General features: G+C 37.9%; 1 protein-coding gene across 6 annotated transcripts in view; it reads right to left on the bottom strand.

Annotated features, from left to right (window-relative positions):
* Positions 1-20,834, bottom strand: part of ATR (ATR serine/threonine kinase) — a 72,693-nt gene that overhangs the window by 38,008 nt on the left and 13,851 nt on the right. For all 6 annotated transcript variants that reach the window (XM_050965767.1, XM_050965765.1, XM_050965769.1 and 3 more), the window contains exons 8-24: positions 20,671-20,823; positions 18,382-18,580; positions 17,521-17,780; positions 16,156-16,346; positions 15,942-16,042; positions 14,870-15,041; positions 14,075-14,245; positions 12,413-12,607; positions 11,835-12,020; positions 11,137-11,229; positions 7,773-7,903; positions 7,440-7,583; positions 5,542-5,635; positions 4,183-4,308; positions 2,422-2,628; positions 803-916; positions 421-536 (exon numbers count right to left, since the gene is read on the bottom strand). In XM_050965767.1, the coding sequence (XP_050821724.1) occupies positions 421-536; positions 803-916; positions 2,422-2,628; positions 4,183-4,308; positions 5,542-5,635; positions 7,440-7,583; positions 7,773-7,903; positions 11,137-11,229; positions 11,835-12,020; positions 12,413-12,607; positions 14,075-14,245; positions 14,870-15,041; positions 15,942-16,042; positions 16,156-16,346; positions 17,521-17,780; positions 18,382-18,580; positions 20,671-20,823 (2,653 nt within the window). The remainder of the gene's footprint in view (positions 1-420; positions 537-802; positions 917-2,421; positions 2,629-4,182; positions 4,309-5,541; positions 5,636-7,439; positions 7,584-7,772; positions 7,904-11,136; positions 11,230-11,834; positions 12,021-12,412; positions 12,608-14,074; positions 14,246-14,869; positions 15,042-15,941; positions 16,043-16,155; positions 16,347-17,520; positions 17,781-18,381; positions 18,581-20,670; positions 20,824-20,834) is intronic.

Below are 20,834 nucleotides of genomic sequence, written 5' to 3' on the forward strand. Positions count from 1 at the left end.
GTTTATGTAAGGATCAAAAAATGTCAAGCATACAGTATGTAAAAAGGCTTGAATCCTACTGGAATTCATACCTGTACTTTAATGAAAAACAGAGATAAGGATGATTTCATGGCAGTTTTTAAAATCTCACTCTGAGGACAAACTGCCAGGTCTGAATATGATATTTGTACACAGAATATTTTTCTTTGTGACTTGCAAGTCACTGTCTCTCACTGAAATCACTTGCAAGTCACTTCAAGTGAGAGACAAGTCAGTATTATACAGAAAGAATAGGGCTATATTTGAGTTTTATACCTATGCACACTCTTTCAGGGCAGTCAGCAAGAGTGGCATGCATATAAACAAAACCAAATTATTGCTAACATGGAGAAAGATGGATTTTAAAAGCTGTACTCCAATATTTATTTAAATGACACATACCGTGTATTTAAGTGCGGTTCCAGTATTTCCTGAACATGCTCAGGAAACCTCCTCCAAAGCCTGGAGCCTGGACAGTCAGTGTTTGTCTCTCTACAGTCATAGATGGATAGTAATTCCTAAAAACGTAAAAACAGAAATACCATCTTTTAAAACTGCAAATTACTCAGAAGTCTAGTAGCCATATGGGATTTGAGGAGTTAAAAACTCTTACAGTATCCTAAATCACATACTAAGACCACCAGTATTTTAAGTGAAATATTAGAAAGGTCAAATATATAAATATGTTCCTTAAAAATGTTTGTTGTACAGATTCTGCATTTTAGTGCAACAAAGAAAAAATTCAATAATAAAAATAGATGATCTAATAAACATGCTGCCTTACCTGAATGGCATATGCTGCAGAATCTTGAGCACGGACATTATCAGCATAAGCCATGAATGCTCTGGTTAGTTCCATTAATAATCCATGGCCAAAATTTGGATCCTCCACTCCAGCCTCAGTAACAAACAAAAAGTCAAATTTATTTAAGAGGCTGGCTACTGGCTCAAGAAAGAACTTTAGTCTATCACCTTTGGACCTGGTTTCAAATTGGGTTTAGATGAGAAAGGAGGCTGATGTTTGATGATATCTGGCCCACAATTCACATTCACTTTCAAAGGAAACTGGGGCCTAACTCACTTAGAACCTTTAGAAAATCCCAAACAGAAGAGGAAAAAGTTCTGAGCAATACACAGTGAGAGTAAATTTTCAGTTTCTGTGGAAATGGATTGAAAATTAATTGGTGCATGGTCTTAATCCCAAACTGTACACATCACAAGACTACTACAATAGTGACAGACTTGCAAGTCTCTATGAAACAGCCCCAGGTTTGGAATAGCAGGCATGTTCAGAACTGAGGTACTTTGAGAGAGTTTTGGTGACTATTGCCCACAACATGACTAAGTTAAGACAGTGCTACTAGTCCTTCACTTCCTTGAGCAGTAAATTCACTTTGAATTCATGGCCAAATCCCGAAAGGTGCAGAACATCTACTGAGCTTTTGCCACACCCAATGATTTCAGCACCTTAGGGTTTAGCCCTAAATAAAATGCTTAAACAATGACATTAGTCGTTACAAAATCACTACAAAATATAGCAAAATATAGCATAAATAAAAATCTTTATTCATGGAAGTGAGTTACTGACAAAGAAAGAAGGCTACCTACTGCTGTCCATATTTGAGATAATATTTCTGTACAAGTAACTTGCACAATAGCTGTCTGCACTGTTTAGCTCTAGATAGTGCCAGGAGCTTAATTTTCAGGAAATTTCTCCACCCACAAATTATGTATTTTATAATGAAGACATTCATATTTAAAATGGAGGGGGGAGGATAGCTCAGTGATTTGAGCATAAAATGTGATTTGAGCAAAAAAACCACACACTCCATGTCATTCTATTTCCATTAAACCACATTATTGATTTTAATGTTCATCCACATTCTCCACTGGTCTCATGTTTAGACATAAATTCTACAAAATGGTGCCTAGGGACTGAACCCCATGACTTCAGTTAAGGTTACCCAGAGCTGCACAGCTATGTCCCTGCATAATACTTTATAAATGCATCCTTTGGAGTTGACATTGCTCTGAAGCATAACAGTTGTCTGACACTCAAAAAGGTTTACATGCAAAATGAAACAACAGCATTATGTAACTGATTTGAAAAAGTATCCAAGTTTTGTTTTTTCATTGAATTATAACTGAATTAATCTCTCAAGAACTCTATTTTAAATGTCTTAAACAGAGCATTTTGTGGAACCACCAGGGATGAGTATTGAGATTCGCTTACCCTAAGTCAATTAAGAGCTTTTAATAAAACTTGATGCTTTCAATTTGTGCCATTCTGCAACATTTTACTACCCAACCAACTATTGAATTCAATACAACATTTCTCTTCTGACAGCAGTTTCAAAAGTTCACAGTATCATATGATAGAAATTCCAATGTTATGTTCCTTACCACAAATGTAAAATTATTTCCTTGGGTTTCACTTGTTGAAAAGTCCAGTCTACCTGGATCTATGGCTCCCAGTTCACCTAAACATTCTCCACAAAGCAGTCGGGCTTGAGAGTTTGCATCCTGACAGCCAATTAAAAGCACAGTTACCAACTGGGAGATGACTGGCTCCACAGTTTCACTGTCTGTTGCATATTTTATCAATTTTTCCTAAGAAATTGAAAGAGGAACAGAAAGAAAACAAATAATCAATTATAAGTGTGGATATAGCAAAGTTTATCTTATGGGGAAACAGTAAAAGATCATCTTTCCTCCATATTTCACCACCTCATAACCCTTATGTTTGCCATCTCCTGCCTGTCCTGTTTAATTTACAGCTCAATTCTTGCATCATCTACCTGCAATCCTTACTCACATCAGAAGTAAATGCTAGTACTCATGTGATTAAGGGACACAGGATCTGGCCTTCAGTTTGTCTCCTACTTGAGAAGTCTTTCATTATCTATAAATAATCGCACACTTCTATGGTACTGTAGAAACAAAGAATTTGATTTGTGTGGACCAGGACATGGCACAAGGGCCAATGCCTTTTTATAAAGCCTGGTTACAATTCATTAAACAAAACAGATATTGTCCCACACATTACTTTAAACCTCATTCTTATCTATTTAATTTTGTTAAATAACTTGTTAACCGCACAACTGCACATAATTACAGGAAGGATTTTTCCTAATGAGAAATTACATAGCCCAATATTTCACCACAAAAGAGAGCCAATCTGACAGTCATTTATTAATGCATCAACACAACAAAAGTCATAACACACAAGGACAACTTACAATCTCTTATCTGGCTTCATAAATTAGAGGAAATGCCTTGCTAATACTCATGGCCATCTGTAAATAGTTCTGGCATTAGTGAGTACATATGGGAATACATTCTCTCATCCATCAACCACTTCGTAAATATACTTGAGCACAATATGGTTGAGTTAGAAAACGCAGCAAAGGGCTGACGTGTTAAATGCCTTCTTTGTTTCAGTTTTCACCAAAAAGGTTTGTTGTAAACCAATGACAAACATAAAACAGGTAGGATCTGAGGCTAAAATAGGGAAAGAACAAGTTAAGAATTATTTAAGGCAGGGGTTCTCACCCTTTTTCTTTCTGAGGCCCCCCTAACAGGCTATAGAAACTCTCCAGCCCAACTGTGCCACAACAACTGTCTTTCTATATATAAAACCAAGGCTGGTGTTAAGGGGTAGAAAGCAGGGCAAGTGCTGACTTAAGCTATGGTGGTGGTGTGCACTAGAAAATTAGGTTGTTTTACCTACATCACTTGGGATGATGGACTTGTTAATGCAGTCTGTTAAACCAGAAAGTGCTTTAATAGAGAACAAAAAATAGCAAATTACTTTTCCCAGTAACAGTCCCATTACAAAATCCCACTTCAGTTCTGGATTAACTTATTTCTTGCAATGCTGGGCTAGCACTGCTCATTCAGTTCTGAATCAGCAAGGAGGCCACACAAAAAGTAGGGTTTGAAAACTCTGTCAAAAAGAGAAGGTTAGATGGGAACCTACCACCTCACCCATTCTGAAGTCAAAGGACATCTATACGGGTAAACTGAGAACACAAAGCCACCTAATCTACCTTGCTGCTTATTGTAAGAGAAAACAACATCCCAAGATAAAGGAAAATGATACTGTTGGTCCAGACAATATCACAGTTCATCTTTAACTGCATTCAATATAACAGCTTTTTATACCTGATTTCTATACAACGTTTCCTTCAGACTGGTCAGTGCGTGGATACGAACATCTACATTCTCATGCTGAATAGCTTTCATGGATAGCTGAAGTGTTGTCTGCAGGTCACTACTTTTGGAGGACTCCTGAACAAAAATACACAAGTGTATAGCACAATGATTAACCACATCAGGAATATGATTAAAATGCACCTAAAAAACATGAGAAAATGCACATCAGCCACCTTTTAAAGTAGAAGTCTCCTAAACCCATAGCCATATCCCATAATTGTTTGCTCACAGTGGGCGGAAAACATATTTATATTAATTTTGTTCTCATAAAAGGTGTCATATTGACAGAAGGTGTTCACTTTTACTTTCTTTCAATTTAGAAAACTAAGGAGTTCCCATACACAGACCCTGAGCACCCTGCCACGAATTTAACATTACTAAATGAAATACTATTTAATCAGATCACTACTCCTACCAACAGTAACTCTTCAGATAGGTTCCTTCCCCCCACATCTTGTAATGCCTTTCCATGGCAAGGCAAAAGAAATAGGCCCTGCACTGTGCCCTGCAAATAACAGATTTGGGCTATTTTGGATCAAGGGCGAAAGGGCATTCCAAAAAGCAATGGTTTTCTTCACAGTATTCTTCATTATAAAATAATATTTTATAGGTACCAGTTTAGGATTTCATATTCTGAAATATGATAGTATTTGGTAGTTTTTCTAACAGGATATTCATTGTTAAAAGCTAAGCTGGGAAGGAGTGAAGTGTTTTTAAGATTATGAAGAATATTAAATAAAGCACATAAGATACAGGGAACTCAAAATTAATTATAGAAATATTAACTCTTACACTACTCTGGGAGTGTAATGTATTAATGAGAATCTGGCTCTATTGTGTGGTACACATTAACAAGTTTTCCTTTATCTGTATAAGTATTATCTCCACTGTATAGCTGGCCAAGTAACTTAACTTCAGTTTCCACAACATCATACAGAGAATTATGGCAGAGCTAGGAACTGAATCCAGTAGTCTATCTTTGTTTCCAGTCTCCTGCACTGACCAAAGGATAATACCTCATTTCAATTAGGAAATTTACACATGCATATATCTAGATTTTTACCCAATTAGCCTGCCATTTTGTGAACGCACATTCTCTTCAAAGAGAAGCACAATGGTTGAGATTTTCAAAACAGTAAGGGATTTAGAGACACATCTTCCATTAAATTAAAATTAAGTGAAAATGTGTTGGCTAAATCCACTAGATTTCTTTGACAAATCTCACCCATAATATATTATCAACATAACATATAATACCTGGGTTTACATCATTAATTCTTTTGGTATATAAAAATATTAAAGCTGTACCTTTCTATATTCTTGAAGGACTATTTGAATTTCTTTCAGTTCAGGATGATCAGGAAGAAAATATATTTCATGAAGGAAGTCTTGTACTGCATCTCTAATAATGTTTTTTTTTAATAAATATTACAAAGATAAAGAAATTAGTACAAATTAAACTTGGGTCAGAAAATCTTACAAGGCTATCAAAATAAAGTAATACAATGTAGTAACAATAGAAGAAGAGGGCTTTGGTGAAAAATAGGATAAAATGCATTCAATATGTTAGAAATAAGACTTCATTTAATTAGTTAACCTAATTAAAAGAAAACAAAAACATTTACTTATCTAGCTACTGGACTTTATCTGAAATAACAGTGTTCTTCCCCCTCCCTCCCCCCTATAATCAACTTGGTCTCTTAAAAGACAATTCTTTCCAATCGTGGGAGCATTTCAGCTTCTCCATCCATCACTCAATCCCTCTCAAGGTACGTCTACACTGCAGCTGGGACCATGCTTCTCAGCTCGAGTAGACAGACACGCTAGCTCTGCTTAAACTAATGTGCTAAATATAACTGTGTAGCCAGCGGTAGCATGGGTGGTGGCTCAGGCTAGCCACTTCAGTATGTGCCTAAAACAACTAGGCAGGTGTGTATTCAGGCAACTAGCCTGAGGTGCCACCTGGGCCTACCCCTGACCACGCTGCTACATTTAGAAAAATAGCTCAAGCAAAGCTAACGCTCACCTGTTCACTCAAGCGGGGAACAACACTCTCAGCTGCAGTGTAGACATTCCCTCAGACAGGTGCAGCTCTCCTCCTCCTGGGAACTGGGAGAAGGGTTTGTTTTGCTTCCAAACACACATAAAAGGTATCTACCCAAAGTGAACCAATATAGCAAATCAATGTTCTCCCACGATTGCTTAACCTATAGTGCTTCCAGCAGCTCCCATTGGCCGGGAACGGTGAATCGTGGCTGCTGGGAGCTGCGGGCAGCTGTGCAAATGTAAACAGTCTGGCAGCCTGTCAGCAGATTACCCTGACGGGCTGTGCGGCCCGTGGGCTGCAGGTTGCCCACCACTGTTTTATAGGCAACATAGTTCTTGACTAAGATTTGGAAGATTTTTATATGTGGAAATATACCTATCTCACAGAACTGGAAGGAAGCCTGAACAGTCATCGAGTCCAGCCCCCTGCCTTCACTAGCAGGACCAAGTATTGATTTCGCCCCAAATCCCTAAGTGGCCCCCTCTCAAGGATTGAACCCTCCCCCGCATATTTTTCTGAAATATAGATGGCTAATTACTAAGACTTGGGTCTATAACGTTAGAGACCTGGATTCTATTCCCAGTCTATATGACCTCTCAGTGAGATAAGAGGTCAGACTCAATAACATGGTTGTAAAGGGCACAGAATTATTAACACCTGTCACTTGAACAAACAAGTCTAGAACTCATGGTCCTTTGGTTCCCAGCCCAGTACATCTTCCCGTAGTCCAAGGACAGTTTGATGGGGGAAAACCAGCACTAAGAGGGGTGATCCCTCACAGCATGCCATAGACAAAATAACAGAGGGAAGACAACGGGGCAGTGTATGTGCAGTGCTAATGGAATTATCAATGGATTTTGGCAGCAAGCTGTATTAAGAAATACACAGGCAGGAAAATGGCAAATCTTTCAACAGACTGGAACGTGATTTCATGAAAATTTGTTAAGGCTTGGCCAACATAAAGACACCTCACAGGAGCATCTGCTGCCAAATTTCAAAGTTTGCTGCAAGTTATGGAGGTGTTGGAACTCTTGAAAAATAACTTTACTCTATAAAAAACCCTACCATTATTAGACAGTTTTAATATAAGGGTTGCTACCACTCCCACTATCATACTTGAGCCACTAATGCATATGCAAAATATTCCCAGTCACAATACCTGTTCTCAACTATGAGAAAATAAAATATTGCTGCAGTTTCTTTTGGCTGGACATGTATGAGGGGCAACAAAGCTACTATCACATGACTGAGTAGGGAGCCAAGGTACGCATGATCCAGGCATCGAACAAAACAGTCCCACGATCTAAATGAAAAGGAAAAACAACAACAAAAAATAAATATTCTTTTCTGCATATGGACATTTTAAGTGACTCATGAGATGCAAACACTAAGTATTTAAAATAATTTTAGTTTCATGAGCTATAAGTATACACCAGAACACCCATACACAGAATTTGAAATAAGTTTCTGTCTGAGTACACTGTCCATTCACCTGCAGCATAACTCTGGAAAGTCATCCTTGTATCTTAAGCCTGTTCTCAGTGTAGTCATCATCTTCACTCTCACTGAACTGATATGTTTGGAACCCATAAGCTTCATTAAAGACATCAAACTGTTTAAGGCCTGAAAATAAGGAAAGCTCTCTTGAACAAAACAGATATTTGATAAATTAACTGTACAGTGAAATAAGAAATTAACTGTTAGATGTTAACTTTTGTCCATAATTTTCAGCTGAAAGTTTTATGTAAGAGTTTAGTTGTTAAATCATTAATTTAATTAACACTAATTTAAAACTTTATGGTCAAAATTAAAACCACACACCATTTTCTTTGAAACCAATAAGCAACTTCCAAATTTCTATTGTATTTGTATACAATAGCATCTTGATTAGCTGCAATAGCAAGGCTATTGAGTAAAGGGCTCTTCGACCTGAAGAGATTTCAATCACGTACAACTATTACAGTAATTCAGTGAGCTGATTGTAAAGGAAGGGCAGCCATCATGCAGAGAATTTGTATTGGAATTTGAAATTCGGTCTCATTTTAGTTTCAGCTAATTATTAAGGACTTTCATTCATCACTTGTCTCATACTCCTATAACAGTTTTATCTTCAAGACTTCAGAACTCCCTTCAAGATCTTTTTGCTGCTCAAAGTAATATAGTGGTTATCATCTTGACCATGGTTTTCTCAATGCTGAACACTAACTGTAGAAGAGAAGCTTTACTGCTGTCATCTCTCCTTGCGGCTTATGGTTATAATGCCTACATAGAACATATGGCGGTTACTCTGCCCAATAGCTTTCTAGGATTTGTGAGGGGGCACACCGTCCCTCTAATAAGAGAAGGCTAACAAATTCTTCCGGGCTCAGCCAGCACTAACCAGGCCCACCTAGAAAGGTTTGCTCTGCCTTGAGAGAAGAAGCTTAAAAAGGCAAAGCCTGACAGAGGAAGGGATGATGACTAGGGAGAAGAGTGCTGTATCTCAGAGACTGCAAGCTATAGGGACAGATCAATATCAAAGAAGACAGTCACAGACCTTGTGACTCCTGAGACTGCATGGACCAGGTTTAAAGTGGGAGTGACCCAAAAGAAAGGGCTGAAGGCAGATCCTATCCCTGATTAAAGACGCTACACCTGCAGATAAGCCAAACCCCAAAGGGGTAACAAAAAAGACTGCCCAAGAGACAGACCACCTTTGTTTCTTTTATTCTGATTATCTCTGTCTCAGCATTGTTTTGTTTTCTTTGGAGAATCCCCTGAGTGCCACAAGCAGGGAAGGACTCTGCAAGCAAACCAAATTGTGGTCTGGTGGGGACTGCGGCTCTAAACCTCCCATCCTCCAGTTTAGTACTTTGTAGACTTCTCAGCAATTAAATAAAGGGAAATATTGGCACATCAAGTTTTCTGGAAGTCCACAATAATTCTGTAATCATGCCATTATATACGAATTCTTCTCTCAAAGAAGAAAATAGTTTGTAACAATAAGAATATGAGCCATAAGCTTCCACCATTACAGAATTTACAGTGATTCTTCATGTAGTCTTTGGGGAACAATAACCAGACGACTAGCAAATTTCTGTAATAAAAGAATGGAAATATAAATCCATATTCATTTTACTTTTTCCCTTTAAAACTTCAAACTTTGGACACGGTAATTCTCTTAAATGGTATAAACAGAACACAACATTTTTCTTTTTACATTTCACAAGATCCATGTAATCTTTCCATTAAACATTACCTTCTGTAAGCATGTGTAATAAATTCCCTTTGTATAAAAATGTTCTATTCAGAAAATAATAAAATGCTCTCTTCACATTTTAAGAAGCAGGGAAAGAATCTTCCAGGCTCCCCAAATTTCACTTCCCCCTCTCTAGAAGTCCTCATGCTGGAGAATTATTTAATACTTATATAGTGCCCTTAGTATGCATGGCACTTAAAACAAATAAAAAAATAGGATTACTTTAGCATGTAAGCTCTTCAAGGCAGGAGAGAGATAAATAAGAAATGACAAAGAAAGGGAAGAAAAGGATCAGGATTACAATAAATAAAGAATGTTAAACATGTATGAAGCATGAAAGAAGAAATTCAGGAATAAGTTAGGGCAAGGAAGGATATTCAAATAACTTCAGCGGTAAATCATGAAAATTAGATGAAAGGAGATTTTTAAATATGGACTTTAAAAGGCAGAGAGTGAAGATGCTTCCAGACAAAAAGGGCCATAAAAGACATGAGTGGAAAGATTCAGCAGAGCGGAGGCAGAACGTAGGGCAGGAGAACAGGGAGAAGCAAATGCTGAGATGTAAGCAGGGGTAGATTTATGCAGCACCTAGAAAGTGAGAAGAAGTTTAAACTTGATGTTCAAATAGACAGGAAGCCAACAAAGGGATTCAAGGGGTAACAACAAAAACAAGGTTACTTTAGCGGCAACATGTTTGATAGACTGAAGGAAGAGTCAGTAAAGCCAGAGGAAGTGGTGGCTACAGAAGTCCAGGCAAAAAAAAGAAAGACAGAGAACCATGTCATGAATCAACAGTGGGATAGAAGAGGGGATGGATTTTAGAAATGTTATAGAGGGAGAGTAATAAGATTTGACAAGAGACTAGTTGGAAAAAAAACAGAGTGGAACTGAATTAGTGAGCTTGAATGACTAGGAAAATAGTGGAGCTGTCAATGGCTATGATGAAGGAAGCAGAGGAAGAGTATATAGCTGTGAAAGTTCAGCAGATGATTTAGCCTTGTTACATTTGAGAGAGTGGCAGAATATCCAGGAGATCTCAGAAAGACAGGAAGAAATGTGAGCCTAGACTATGGAGGAAATGTCTGGGTCCAGAGGAAGATTTGAGAATCATCAGCCTGGAAGCAAGACAAAAGATCATGGGAGGACAGACTTCTAGGAACAACAGAGAGAGAGAAGAAGAGGAGTCAATATAGATAAGGTGGAAGGAGTGCTCACTTAAATTAAGAGGCAAATCAAGAAAGGACAGAGCCATATAATGTAAAGATGAGAGTATCTCAAAAAGAACTCTACAATATCAAAAGGAGGAAAGAGATGCAAATGTGACCTTTAGATTCGGCAAGGCAGAGGTTATTTAATTTCAACTGGAAGCAGCTCCACAGAAACGGTCAGCACCACTCATCTGCCAGAAAAGGCTGCTTAAAAGAGAACCTGGCATATTTCTCCTGGCTAAAAGGTATTGCCTCAGAAGTGCAGAATTTTCAGATTTTTCCACGAGCTTAATACCAATTTCAAAGCAACAACTGAATCTTTGCAAGGCAGCTTACTGTGCTGACCACCATGTTGCTGAAAACACCTTATACTTGTCCTTGTTTTACTGTTCAAACTGATGTTCACTCACCATTTTCTTATCTTCAATGCCAACACTGGAGCTCAATAACTGCATGTTAAAAAAGGCCAAGATACCCAGCAATTTAGGTTGTAGATAATCAGCCTAAAAAAAATACCAAAAAACAAAAACAACTTTTACCAATAAGAATTTCTGAAATATTTAGAGATTAAATATTAAATTGAGACAATTTATCCATTATAGTTCCTTGTTTAAGTAAGTTTCACAGCATATTAATAATTTTTTAACAGCATGTCAGGTTTCACATTTTGCCTGACTGCATAAAGTGAATGGAAAGACATTTCACTGTAAGTATATCTTTATGGTAAAATAAAAAGGGAATCTATTGAGATAAGCTAACACACAACCCAAAGGGCAAACAAAGATCCTCCAATATATACATAATTTAATTTACTTTGAGAAAGGCATTTACAGAAATATCACTGGCTGCACAGACACCGTTCTATTACTTCAATTATATGGAAGTTTCTTCAACAGGTTGTGCATTTTTATACTTATTTGTGTGTTTTGTCTCCACATTACAGAAGTTCTATTTAATGTAGGGTACTGAAATATTAAAATTTCTTCAGGTTTTTACATATTATTAATTTTTAAGAGGTGCTCAAAATTTACTACATTTCCTTTACCCTTCCTCACAGTGGAGAGGGAGATTGCTGAATTAAAAACAAATGTAACTTATTTCTCCTTACCATTAGCTCAGGTGATGTTATGTCTCTGGGTCCCTGATATAGATGATCATTCGATGCAAATGAAGCCAATATTGACAAACCATTGAAGACCTGCTGATAGTGCTCTCCTATACGTAGCAATAATTCATTATGCAACCCCTGGTAGTCTTGTCTCAACAAGCTGCCCAGTTCTATTTCTGTTTCATTCTATAAATCAATACCAACAGCAGAGAAAAAACAATTTTTATTATACTCAAGATATACAATACAAGATAGATTGTCTTATGGAAAGAACCCTTTGAGTCCAGTAGTTCTAAGAAAAAAACTTACATTCATATAACAGACAATTCAAACCTTCCAAGGCAGAGCTCTAAATTTAGCTGCCAGCTCTGAAGACATTTGTTCACAACCAAAAGAGACTGACTATAAGCTGAAAAAACTATTTTCTGCATACAAAAAATACATTTAAGAAACAAAATTAGTGTAATAACTTCTCATGTCTTTAATATATTGTGTTTAAAGAGGAAAAAATATCCCCAGTTTGTCATCTATTATTGCTCCTAATCTGCACACGTAAAGCTGGCAAATGTTCAAGTTACCTTGAGGTAATGAAGTGCTCGCTCCAGCTCATCCTTAGAACAGGAACAGACCAAGTGGGAAAAGATGTATTTGAAGTTGTTGATTAGGATTTCTCTTCGGTTTACATTCAGCTGTTTTGCTATGGTTCGAATAAGTGCAGATGCTGCAGGACTGGCCTTGGCAGCGAGGTCAGGCAGTAGAACTTGCAGGGTTCGCTGACAAATTAAAAGCACAACACTTACAGAAAAAAATCTGTATTGAATCTTGGTATGCCAATATGAAATTATACCTGTACACCTATTATACCTCTACCCCGATATAACGCGACCCGATACAACACGAATTCGAATATAATGCAGTAAAGCAGCGCTTCAAGGGGGACAGGGCTTCATGCTCCGGCGGATCAAAGCAAGTTCAATATAACGCAGTTTCACCTATAACACGGTAAGATTTTTGGCTCCCGAGGACAGCGCTATATCAGGGTAGATGTGTATCTTGATTTAAGATTGACTTAGTGAGAGCAAACCAACAGGGATACTAGAGAGGAAAATATCTTAGTCATGGAAAGACTAATGGAAAAAGAGTAATTTCATAGGGCTGCAATAACAGGATATATGAATCTATACAAATGGCAAGTGAAAGTATAGTTTTGTCTAGTCAACCTCTTAACAAAAGGAAAACTGGAGGAAAACAAAAACAAAAAAAACCACAGCCAGAACACTTTGTCCTGTCCAACTGTTGCACGTTTCCCCACTACCAACAAACCAGATGCTGATCAAAAAAGTCTGAACTTGTGTGAAAACTTTAGCTATGTTCCTAGTTCGCATTAAAGTAGTCCTCTTCAAACAGGACAACATTAATGCAAACTAGGAACTTATAAAGCAGCAAAGAGTCCTGTAGCACCTTATAGACTAACAGACGCATGCATCTGACGAAGTGGGCATTCACCCACAAAAGCTCATGTTCCAAAACGTCTGTTAGTCTATAAGGTGCCACAGGACTCTTTGCTGCTTTTACAGATCCAGACTAACACGGCTACCCCTCTGATACTAGGAACTTATAGTTCACATCTGCGGCAGTCACACGGGAAGTTACAGCGCAGAACTTCGGTATGCACTGCTATCATACTCTTGTAGTCCGAACTGCAGGGCAATACAGACAAGTCCTTTGACCTTAAAGAAAATAAGCAGTGTTAATATTAATGAGGGCAACAAATGAAGATGTTACTTAACCAGAGCACCTTGGCATTTTCTGCTTGAAACAAAGAACAGAAGGTTACTTAGAGAGTAGGAAAGAAAATATCCTGAATGAGAGCTCAAAAAATTGCCTCAGAATAGAGAGACTTTTGATTGAACATCTTATCCACTCAGAAGCTGCAGAAGCTAATAAATACTTTGAGCAAATGAGTACTTTTGTTTAATACTTGGGTAGTTCGCCTCCCTTCACACTCTGAACCACTACTACAGCTCAATATGCAGCAGTTTCTGGATTGAACATCTACTCCCTGCTTAAGTTGCCAGCAGCAATTCTAAATTATCCCAAGTTATAGCTACCAACAATTAGAGGAGGAGGGGATAAGAAACAAATCCAGAGTTACAAGATTTACAGGAAGATAGTGGACTCAAATTTTAAAAAAATCCAAGGTCACAAAATTCAGAAGTAAAAAAGAACTATCAACTCACAGACAGAAAGCGGCTGAGGTCTGGGAAATCAAATACATTGGCAATTTCAGCTAACGTGTCCAGGGCCATCCTTCTTGGATGATCAGCCTCTTGTTTTTGTAGCTCATTACTCTGGCATGGAGTGTTAGAAAGTACTGCCATCTGGCTGGAGTGCAGAGATTCCACTAGAAACTAAACATTAAAAAAAGATAACTTTCAGTATTAGTTTTCCACCTCCAGAACATAAAATCCACACTGAACAAAGATATACAGCCAAACACTTAAACTAACGATAAAAGTTATAGCTTCTCTTTCTTCCTGTCTACATTTTTCTTCTACTTACACTAAATTGAGAATGACCAAAACTGAAACTTAATCTTTTAAATAACCTGTGGGAAAAATCACTGTTGCATTATGATTGTAACAGAAGGTCAAATGTAATATCAATTTTAAAAGTAGATCCCATGAGGAAGTGTGCCATATAATGCAAAAGATTATGTGGTTCTATTATTTCAATACTTAGGGAGCTGGGACATCAGAGAAACAGAATGACACTGCTGGTGTCACAAACCCAGTCAAAAGTAAGAGTCCCAGTCTTCCTTGAAAAGGTTAATTTCTTTTAGAAAATTATGTCAAATAGAACCCATTTGTACTCTACATAAAACAAAAGTTTTTTTTAAATTTTACTTTCAGCACCACTTTTAAAAGTGAATGGGGAAAACACTGCCACACAAATTCATATCTGTGAGGCAATGTTTTCCTTTGCAACCTAGCAATATAATGTGTGCTCCCGAAAGTAATACTCTTTTTCCTCACCTGACAGATAGGCTTCTTGTACTGACTGAAAAGGGCTTGCAGTTTTATAGACTTGGCAGCAGCCAGTGCTCTAATTTCCGTATATGCTGCTCCAGCCACAGATGCTGACTTTGACAACAAACAGTGCAACAAATGCAAGAGTGCAAATGGCACCAAATCCCCTTTCGCTGCCCTTTCAAAAGTGAGCAGAAAAAAATTACACTGTTAGCATGAAATGTTAGTTACAACACTAGTGAGACTATCTCTAACATATGCAGGTTACCATGATAAATACAATCTGTCACTGTATTTTTATATAATCTCCTATTGTACACAAAATGGACGCCGTGGTAAAGAACAGATGATTTCAACAAATATGAATATATAGTATTTAATCATTATTTAGCATAAAGACTTACTTTTTGAATAGATTTGTCTTTATTAATTATAATTAGGCTTAGGCAGAATTGAACTTTTAAATTTAATTAAGGATAATATCTTTATTTTATCAATTTAAATTTTCACACTTTTAGGAAATTATGGGAGTGTCAGACAATAATTATTTAGTGATAGTAGACAATGAGATTCAAAAAGTTAAATACTGAACCGTTAAAACAAACTGTCAACAACACGTCAAAACATACAAAGTACATATCCTTAAATCAAGCTTCAGTTCTCAAACAGCTTTTTTATTTTATTTTTTAAACTTTGCCCATCTGTAAATTTAAATAATCAGAGGTGGAAATATTTGTCAGTTTGTGTGTGTATAGTGAAATCAACATTTCTCAATAAAAATCTAATCCCTGCAAACCCAATTAAAATGCTCTATCTTTTCCTTAAGAAAACAAATACTGTCACTTGGGCTCTGATCCTACACAATTGGACCTCTGACAGAAGACCCTTCCACATGGAACCCTAGTGAATACATCAAGGCTCAGTACAGATGCAAGGGTCTGCCTGTGTGGATGTACCTGCAAAGATGGAGCTCTGAAGAGTAGTATTCTTGTATTCACTCTTGTGCAAGAAGTCTCTCATAACGATAAACTGAAAATACTTATGAATGTTCAAAATAAAACATACAATCAAAAGGTACCTTCCAATATCCCCTGTTGTTAGAATTAATGTATCCTTCAACTCATTATTTCTTGATATTTTAGCATTTGTATAGGCCTCTTTCATTCTTGAAACAAAAAGCTGAAAAAACAAATTTGAAATGGAAAAAGTATTCAACACATTAGTTTAAAGAAGATTGTTTTTGTTGCGACAGTTTTGCATTTTTGGCGTTAGAAAATAAATCTTAGGTTCACCTCTTTTATGAATCCTTCCTCGGAGTCCAAAGATGCCAATATGTTCCTGATATTGTCACTGAATGCCACTCTTACATCTTTATCTGGATCTTCCATTAGATTTAGTAAAGCTCCAACAAGAATCTTTACATCCGATTCATCATCTCTAAAGTCCAGATGTTGGCAAAGATGAGCTATATTCTCTATAAATGCTAAGGGAGAGAGAAATGGGTTGAAGAAGGAAAAGGAAAATAAGTGTTTAATTCTTTTAAAAATGTACCTGAATAGTTAATGAAGAAATAATATATAAAAACATCAAACAGCCTGTTTTATATTTCATACAGCTATCTAAAAAAGTGTCAAACATAACAGCTATTTGTAATTCAGATTTATATCGACTGTTAGACTTCTATTGAAAGATACAGAATGAGTAGCTACATACAATCATAGATTATTAGGGTTGGAAGAGACCATCTAGTCCAACCCCTGCTCAAAGCAGGACCCATCCCCAAATGGCCCCCTCAAGGATTGAACTCACAACCCTAGGTTTAGCAGGCCAATGCTCAAACCACTGAGCTATCCCTCCAGTAGATATTAGATTTAATTGGACTTAGAATCAGATGTTAGTTGTAGATGTTAAGTTAACCATGCTTGAAAGTTCATCTATAGTGACATTTGTTGAGCAATATGGTGTACAGAAATACATAAGTGGCTACTGTAGTTTGCTTACGCTGTGCATTAACTATTTTGTGAATGCTGACTGTACATTAGCCAATAAAAATATTAAGATGTCAGTTGTGTGGGTTGAGGAACAGAAGCTGATATGATATGTCAAGCATTCATTTTTTTTGCTTCTGATAGCTAGAGCCAATGGAAAATATCATGAGCACAATTTCTCTTTGCTTCCAGAAAGCTTGCATATTCATCAACCATTTCAAAAGTCAAGTGCTTGACCTATTTAGGAAGGAGGTCTAGTATTAATTTATAACATACTTAAAAGAAAGCAAATAAAGAGCGAGAAAATGGGATGGGAGACAAAAAAGACAAAAGAGAGTGGAATCAGTGAAAGGTATTAAAGAAGAAGATACAAGTTAACAATTAAGGAGAGGCCCTTTAGTGCTAAACGCTAAGCAACCACAATCCTCATTGACTTCAACACGAGTTGAGGGCACTCAGCAGGGTGAGGTATCACAGCTCAGACTAACCAACACATAAGTTGTGTTGTCAGACCATACGCAAATACTCTTCTTCTCACCTACTGTACAAGTTGTAGATTGATAGAAGGAATACAACACAGAAGTCGGGTGGCAAAAAAGGACAGTGAAAGTAATTTTAGTATACTGCATAAGAGTGTGAAGGCTAAGAAAAAAAATAAAATCACTTTACCTAGCTTTACTGAACTAGGTACTTTGCTTTCAAGAAGATTAAAAAATGGCTTGAAAATGGAGGCTTTCACTGAACATGCATTTTCATGAGCAGAGATCACCGTGAGGCTGCTACATAAAATATCATACGTCACATGCTCAATATCAGGTTCTGTTAAATGAGGACTTAAATTAAATGTCCCAGCAAGACAGCAAGCTAATTTCCCAGCAATACTGGCACAAGCCTTCTTGACTAACTCAGATACATCATTGATTTGGTCTCTGTAAATAAAGAAGAAAAAAAATCTTCAGTATATCACGTAATGAGTCATTTGTATTTTATACGCAATACATTCAATAATAATTTCCATATATTTAACAAGTTCAATTAAAAAAGTGTTTACATAAATAGTTGCTCTCTATAATGGCTATTTGTTTTTCTTTTTTGTCACTGCCTCAAACTCTATGCTAAATCTACAAGGGAGGTGGACAGGGTAGAATGTAGATAGAGAAAGAAGATATCTTTAATCTGGCATACTAGCACAGGAATAGGCAGGATGTGTGTGCAAAATTGAGCAGTTATATGGGAGGGGAACAGGTGAAAGAAAACAGAATGGGACTGTATAAAAAGCTATGAGGCACAAGCATAACTTCTTTCATAGTTTGTTGCACAATGAACCCCCTTCTCTGTGTTTGTTTTTGTTTATCTAGACTAAGATTGATGGACAGAGAATGTGTCTTTTATATATTCTGAGAGATCCCTAGGATATTTTGGATGCTATATAAATAAATAATAAAAACAATCCACCAACACTAACATTCCTGTACTAGTTTTCTTTTTCAAGCACATAATCAGAAAAGTGAAAGCAGCACTAATACATACAAGAGAGATTTGGGAATTATGCTGTAGGATTTCACACTTAATTGGTGCAGAAGGACAGGGAATCCTTTAACACAACTAGCTCGGATGACTTCATGGGGACTCTGTAGTGCCCAATGGTAAACACATTTTCTCCAATCCAAACATATGTTTTTTGGGAGCAGAGACAGAAGGAATACACAGTGCGACTGAGTTTGAGGTGCTATGGAAGGGAAGAGGGAGAAAAAACAAAACAAAACAAAAATCAAACATTACATTAGGCTTTGAATACTATTAGTTCTTTATTGTTGCCAATAGGATAGAAAGAACAAGACAAACTGGTGGAAAGAAAATATACTGGAGAAATAGGAGACAATTTCTTTAAGGCAATTAATACAAGGCACACCCACGTCTCAGGTTTTGCAAACAGACTTAATATGCTATGGTTTATATTCACCATTTCTTTTGTTATAATCTTTGCTCTCATTTAAATAAGCTACTTTTTTTCTCATGCAGTGTTAACCTAGCCATATTGTTCTCATATAAGGCTACGTTTTAGTCATGGGTATTTTTAGTAAAAGTCATGGACAGGTCACCAGCCGTAAACAAAAATTCACGAGCTCGGTGACCTGTCCATGACTTTTATTAAAAATACCCGCTGTGACTAAAACTTGGGTGGCGGTGCTTGGTGGAGGAGGGAATGGGGGTTAGAGGAGGCGGTCCGGTGGCGCTGCAGGTGCTGGGGAGATGACCTGGGACCCGCACTGGTGCTGGGGTGTTGGCGGGGCTTCCTACCAGCTCTGTCCCTGCAGCTCCTAGGTGGCAGAGGCAGGGACTCCTCTGCTGATCCCACCACAAGAGCAGCCAATGGGAGCTGCGGGGGCAGGGCCTGCAGGCACAGGTAGCCCGCAGCATGGAGACGCCCCTCCACCGCCTAGGAGCAGCAGGAGGCCCCCCACCCAGGTAAGTACTCCCAACACACCCCTGCCACTAGCCCTGAGCCCCTTCCCACACCTCCAAATTGCTGCTGCTGGCTGCTTGGGCAGCCCCTGGGTCAACACCAGCCGCTGCAGAAGTCACAGAAAGTCATGGAATCCGTGACTTCCATGACCTTCGTGACAAACTTGCAGCCTTAACAATCAACACAGGCCATAAAACAAAGGTATACGGTGTGGCCAAGTTAACATTGTAAGAAACTTCTTCCCCAAACCTTACTACTGCATCAACTCTATTTTTACCATTTAACATGCTTATACATGTTCAGAGGTGTTCCCCTAATAATTCCATATTTGTAGGTGACACAATCCTTGCAGAAGCTGAGATAGACTTTGGAGTCCTTATAAATCATAAAGAAACCAGCTAGCTTGGAAGACTGGACCAAAAGAAACCTGATAAGGCTCAACAAGGACAAGTGCAGAGTCCTGCACTTAGGATGCAAGAATCCCATGCACTGCTACAGGCTGGGGACCGACTGGCTAAGTGGAGAAACTGGAGACAGGCCAGCAGAGGGAAACAAAAATGATTAGGGGGCTGGGACACATGATTTACAAGGAGAGGCTGAGGGAACTGGGCTCATTTAGACTGCAGAAGAGTGAGGGGGGATTTGATAGCAGCCTTCAACTACCTGAAGGAGGGTTCCAAAGAGAATGGAGCTAGGTTGTTCCCAGTGGTAGCACATGACAAAGCAAGAAGCAACGGTCTCAAATTGCAGTGGAGGAGGTCTAGGTTGGATATTAGGAAAAACTATTTCACTAGGAGGGTGGTGAAACACTGGAATGGGTTACCTAGGGAGGTGGTGGAATCTCCATCCTTAGAGGTTTTTAAGGCCCGGCTTGACAAAGCCCTGGCTGGGATGATTTAGTTGGGCTTGGTCCTGCTTTGAGCAGGGAGTTGGACTAGATGACCTCCTGAGGTCTCTTCCAACCGTAATCTTCTATGATAGCTTTCTGGCACTTTAAACGCCACCTCTCAAATGCAACATATGACTGGAAAGAGATACAGATTTGAGGATTTGGTTGGCCAGTTCACTGTTCTCTATTGTGTCAGACTGACTGGATATTCATGGATACAACATTGCATCAGTTTACATTCAGAAGATTATTCATAAAACCATATGGACTAGAATCCTTCAGTGAAATTTTATGTTGAACATAAGTTAATAGGTAAGGCTTGGCACATACCAAGTTATGCTTCCTATTTATCACTAACAAATGGATTTATGAAGCCCATATGAAAGGAACAACCATGTATATGCAGCATATTAAATACAAATGTGCAATCATAGAAGAGCTCTAATATGGTATCCATACTTACAGAAACTATTTACAATCTGTTGGCTCAGATCTAGAAGATCTGAGCTGAAAGGAGACAGCTTGAAAGAAGCATCATCAGAATGGCCATATATCCATGGCAGAGACAACATTGCACATACATTTTCAAGAATCTGATCATTAAGATGGCTCTTCCCTAGGGAAAAC

Source organism: Gopherus flavomarginatus, chromosome 8 (assembly GCF_025201925.1).
Source record: "Gopherus flavomarginatus isolate rGopFla2 chromosome 8, rGopFla2.mat.asm, whole genome shotgun sequence".
NCBI classification, from domain to species: Eukaryota; Metazoa; Chordata; order Testudines; family Testudinidae; genus Gopherus; species Gopherus flavomarginatus.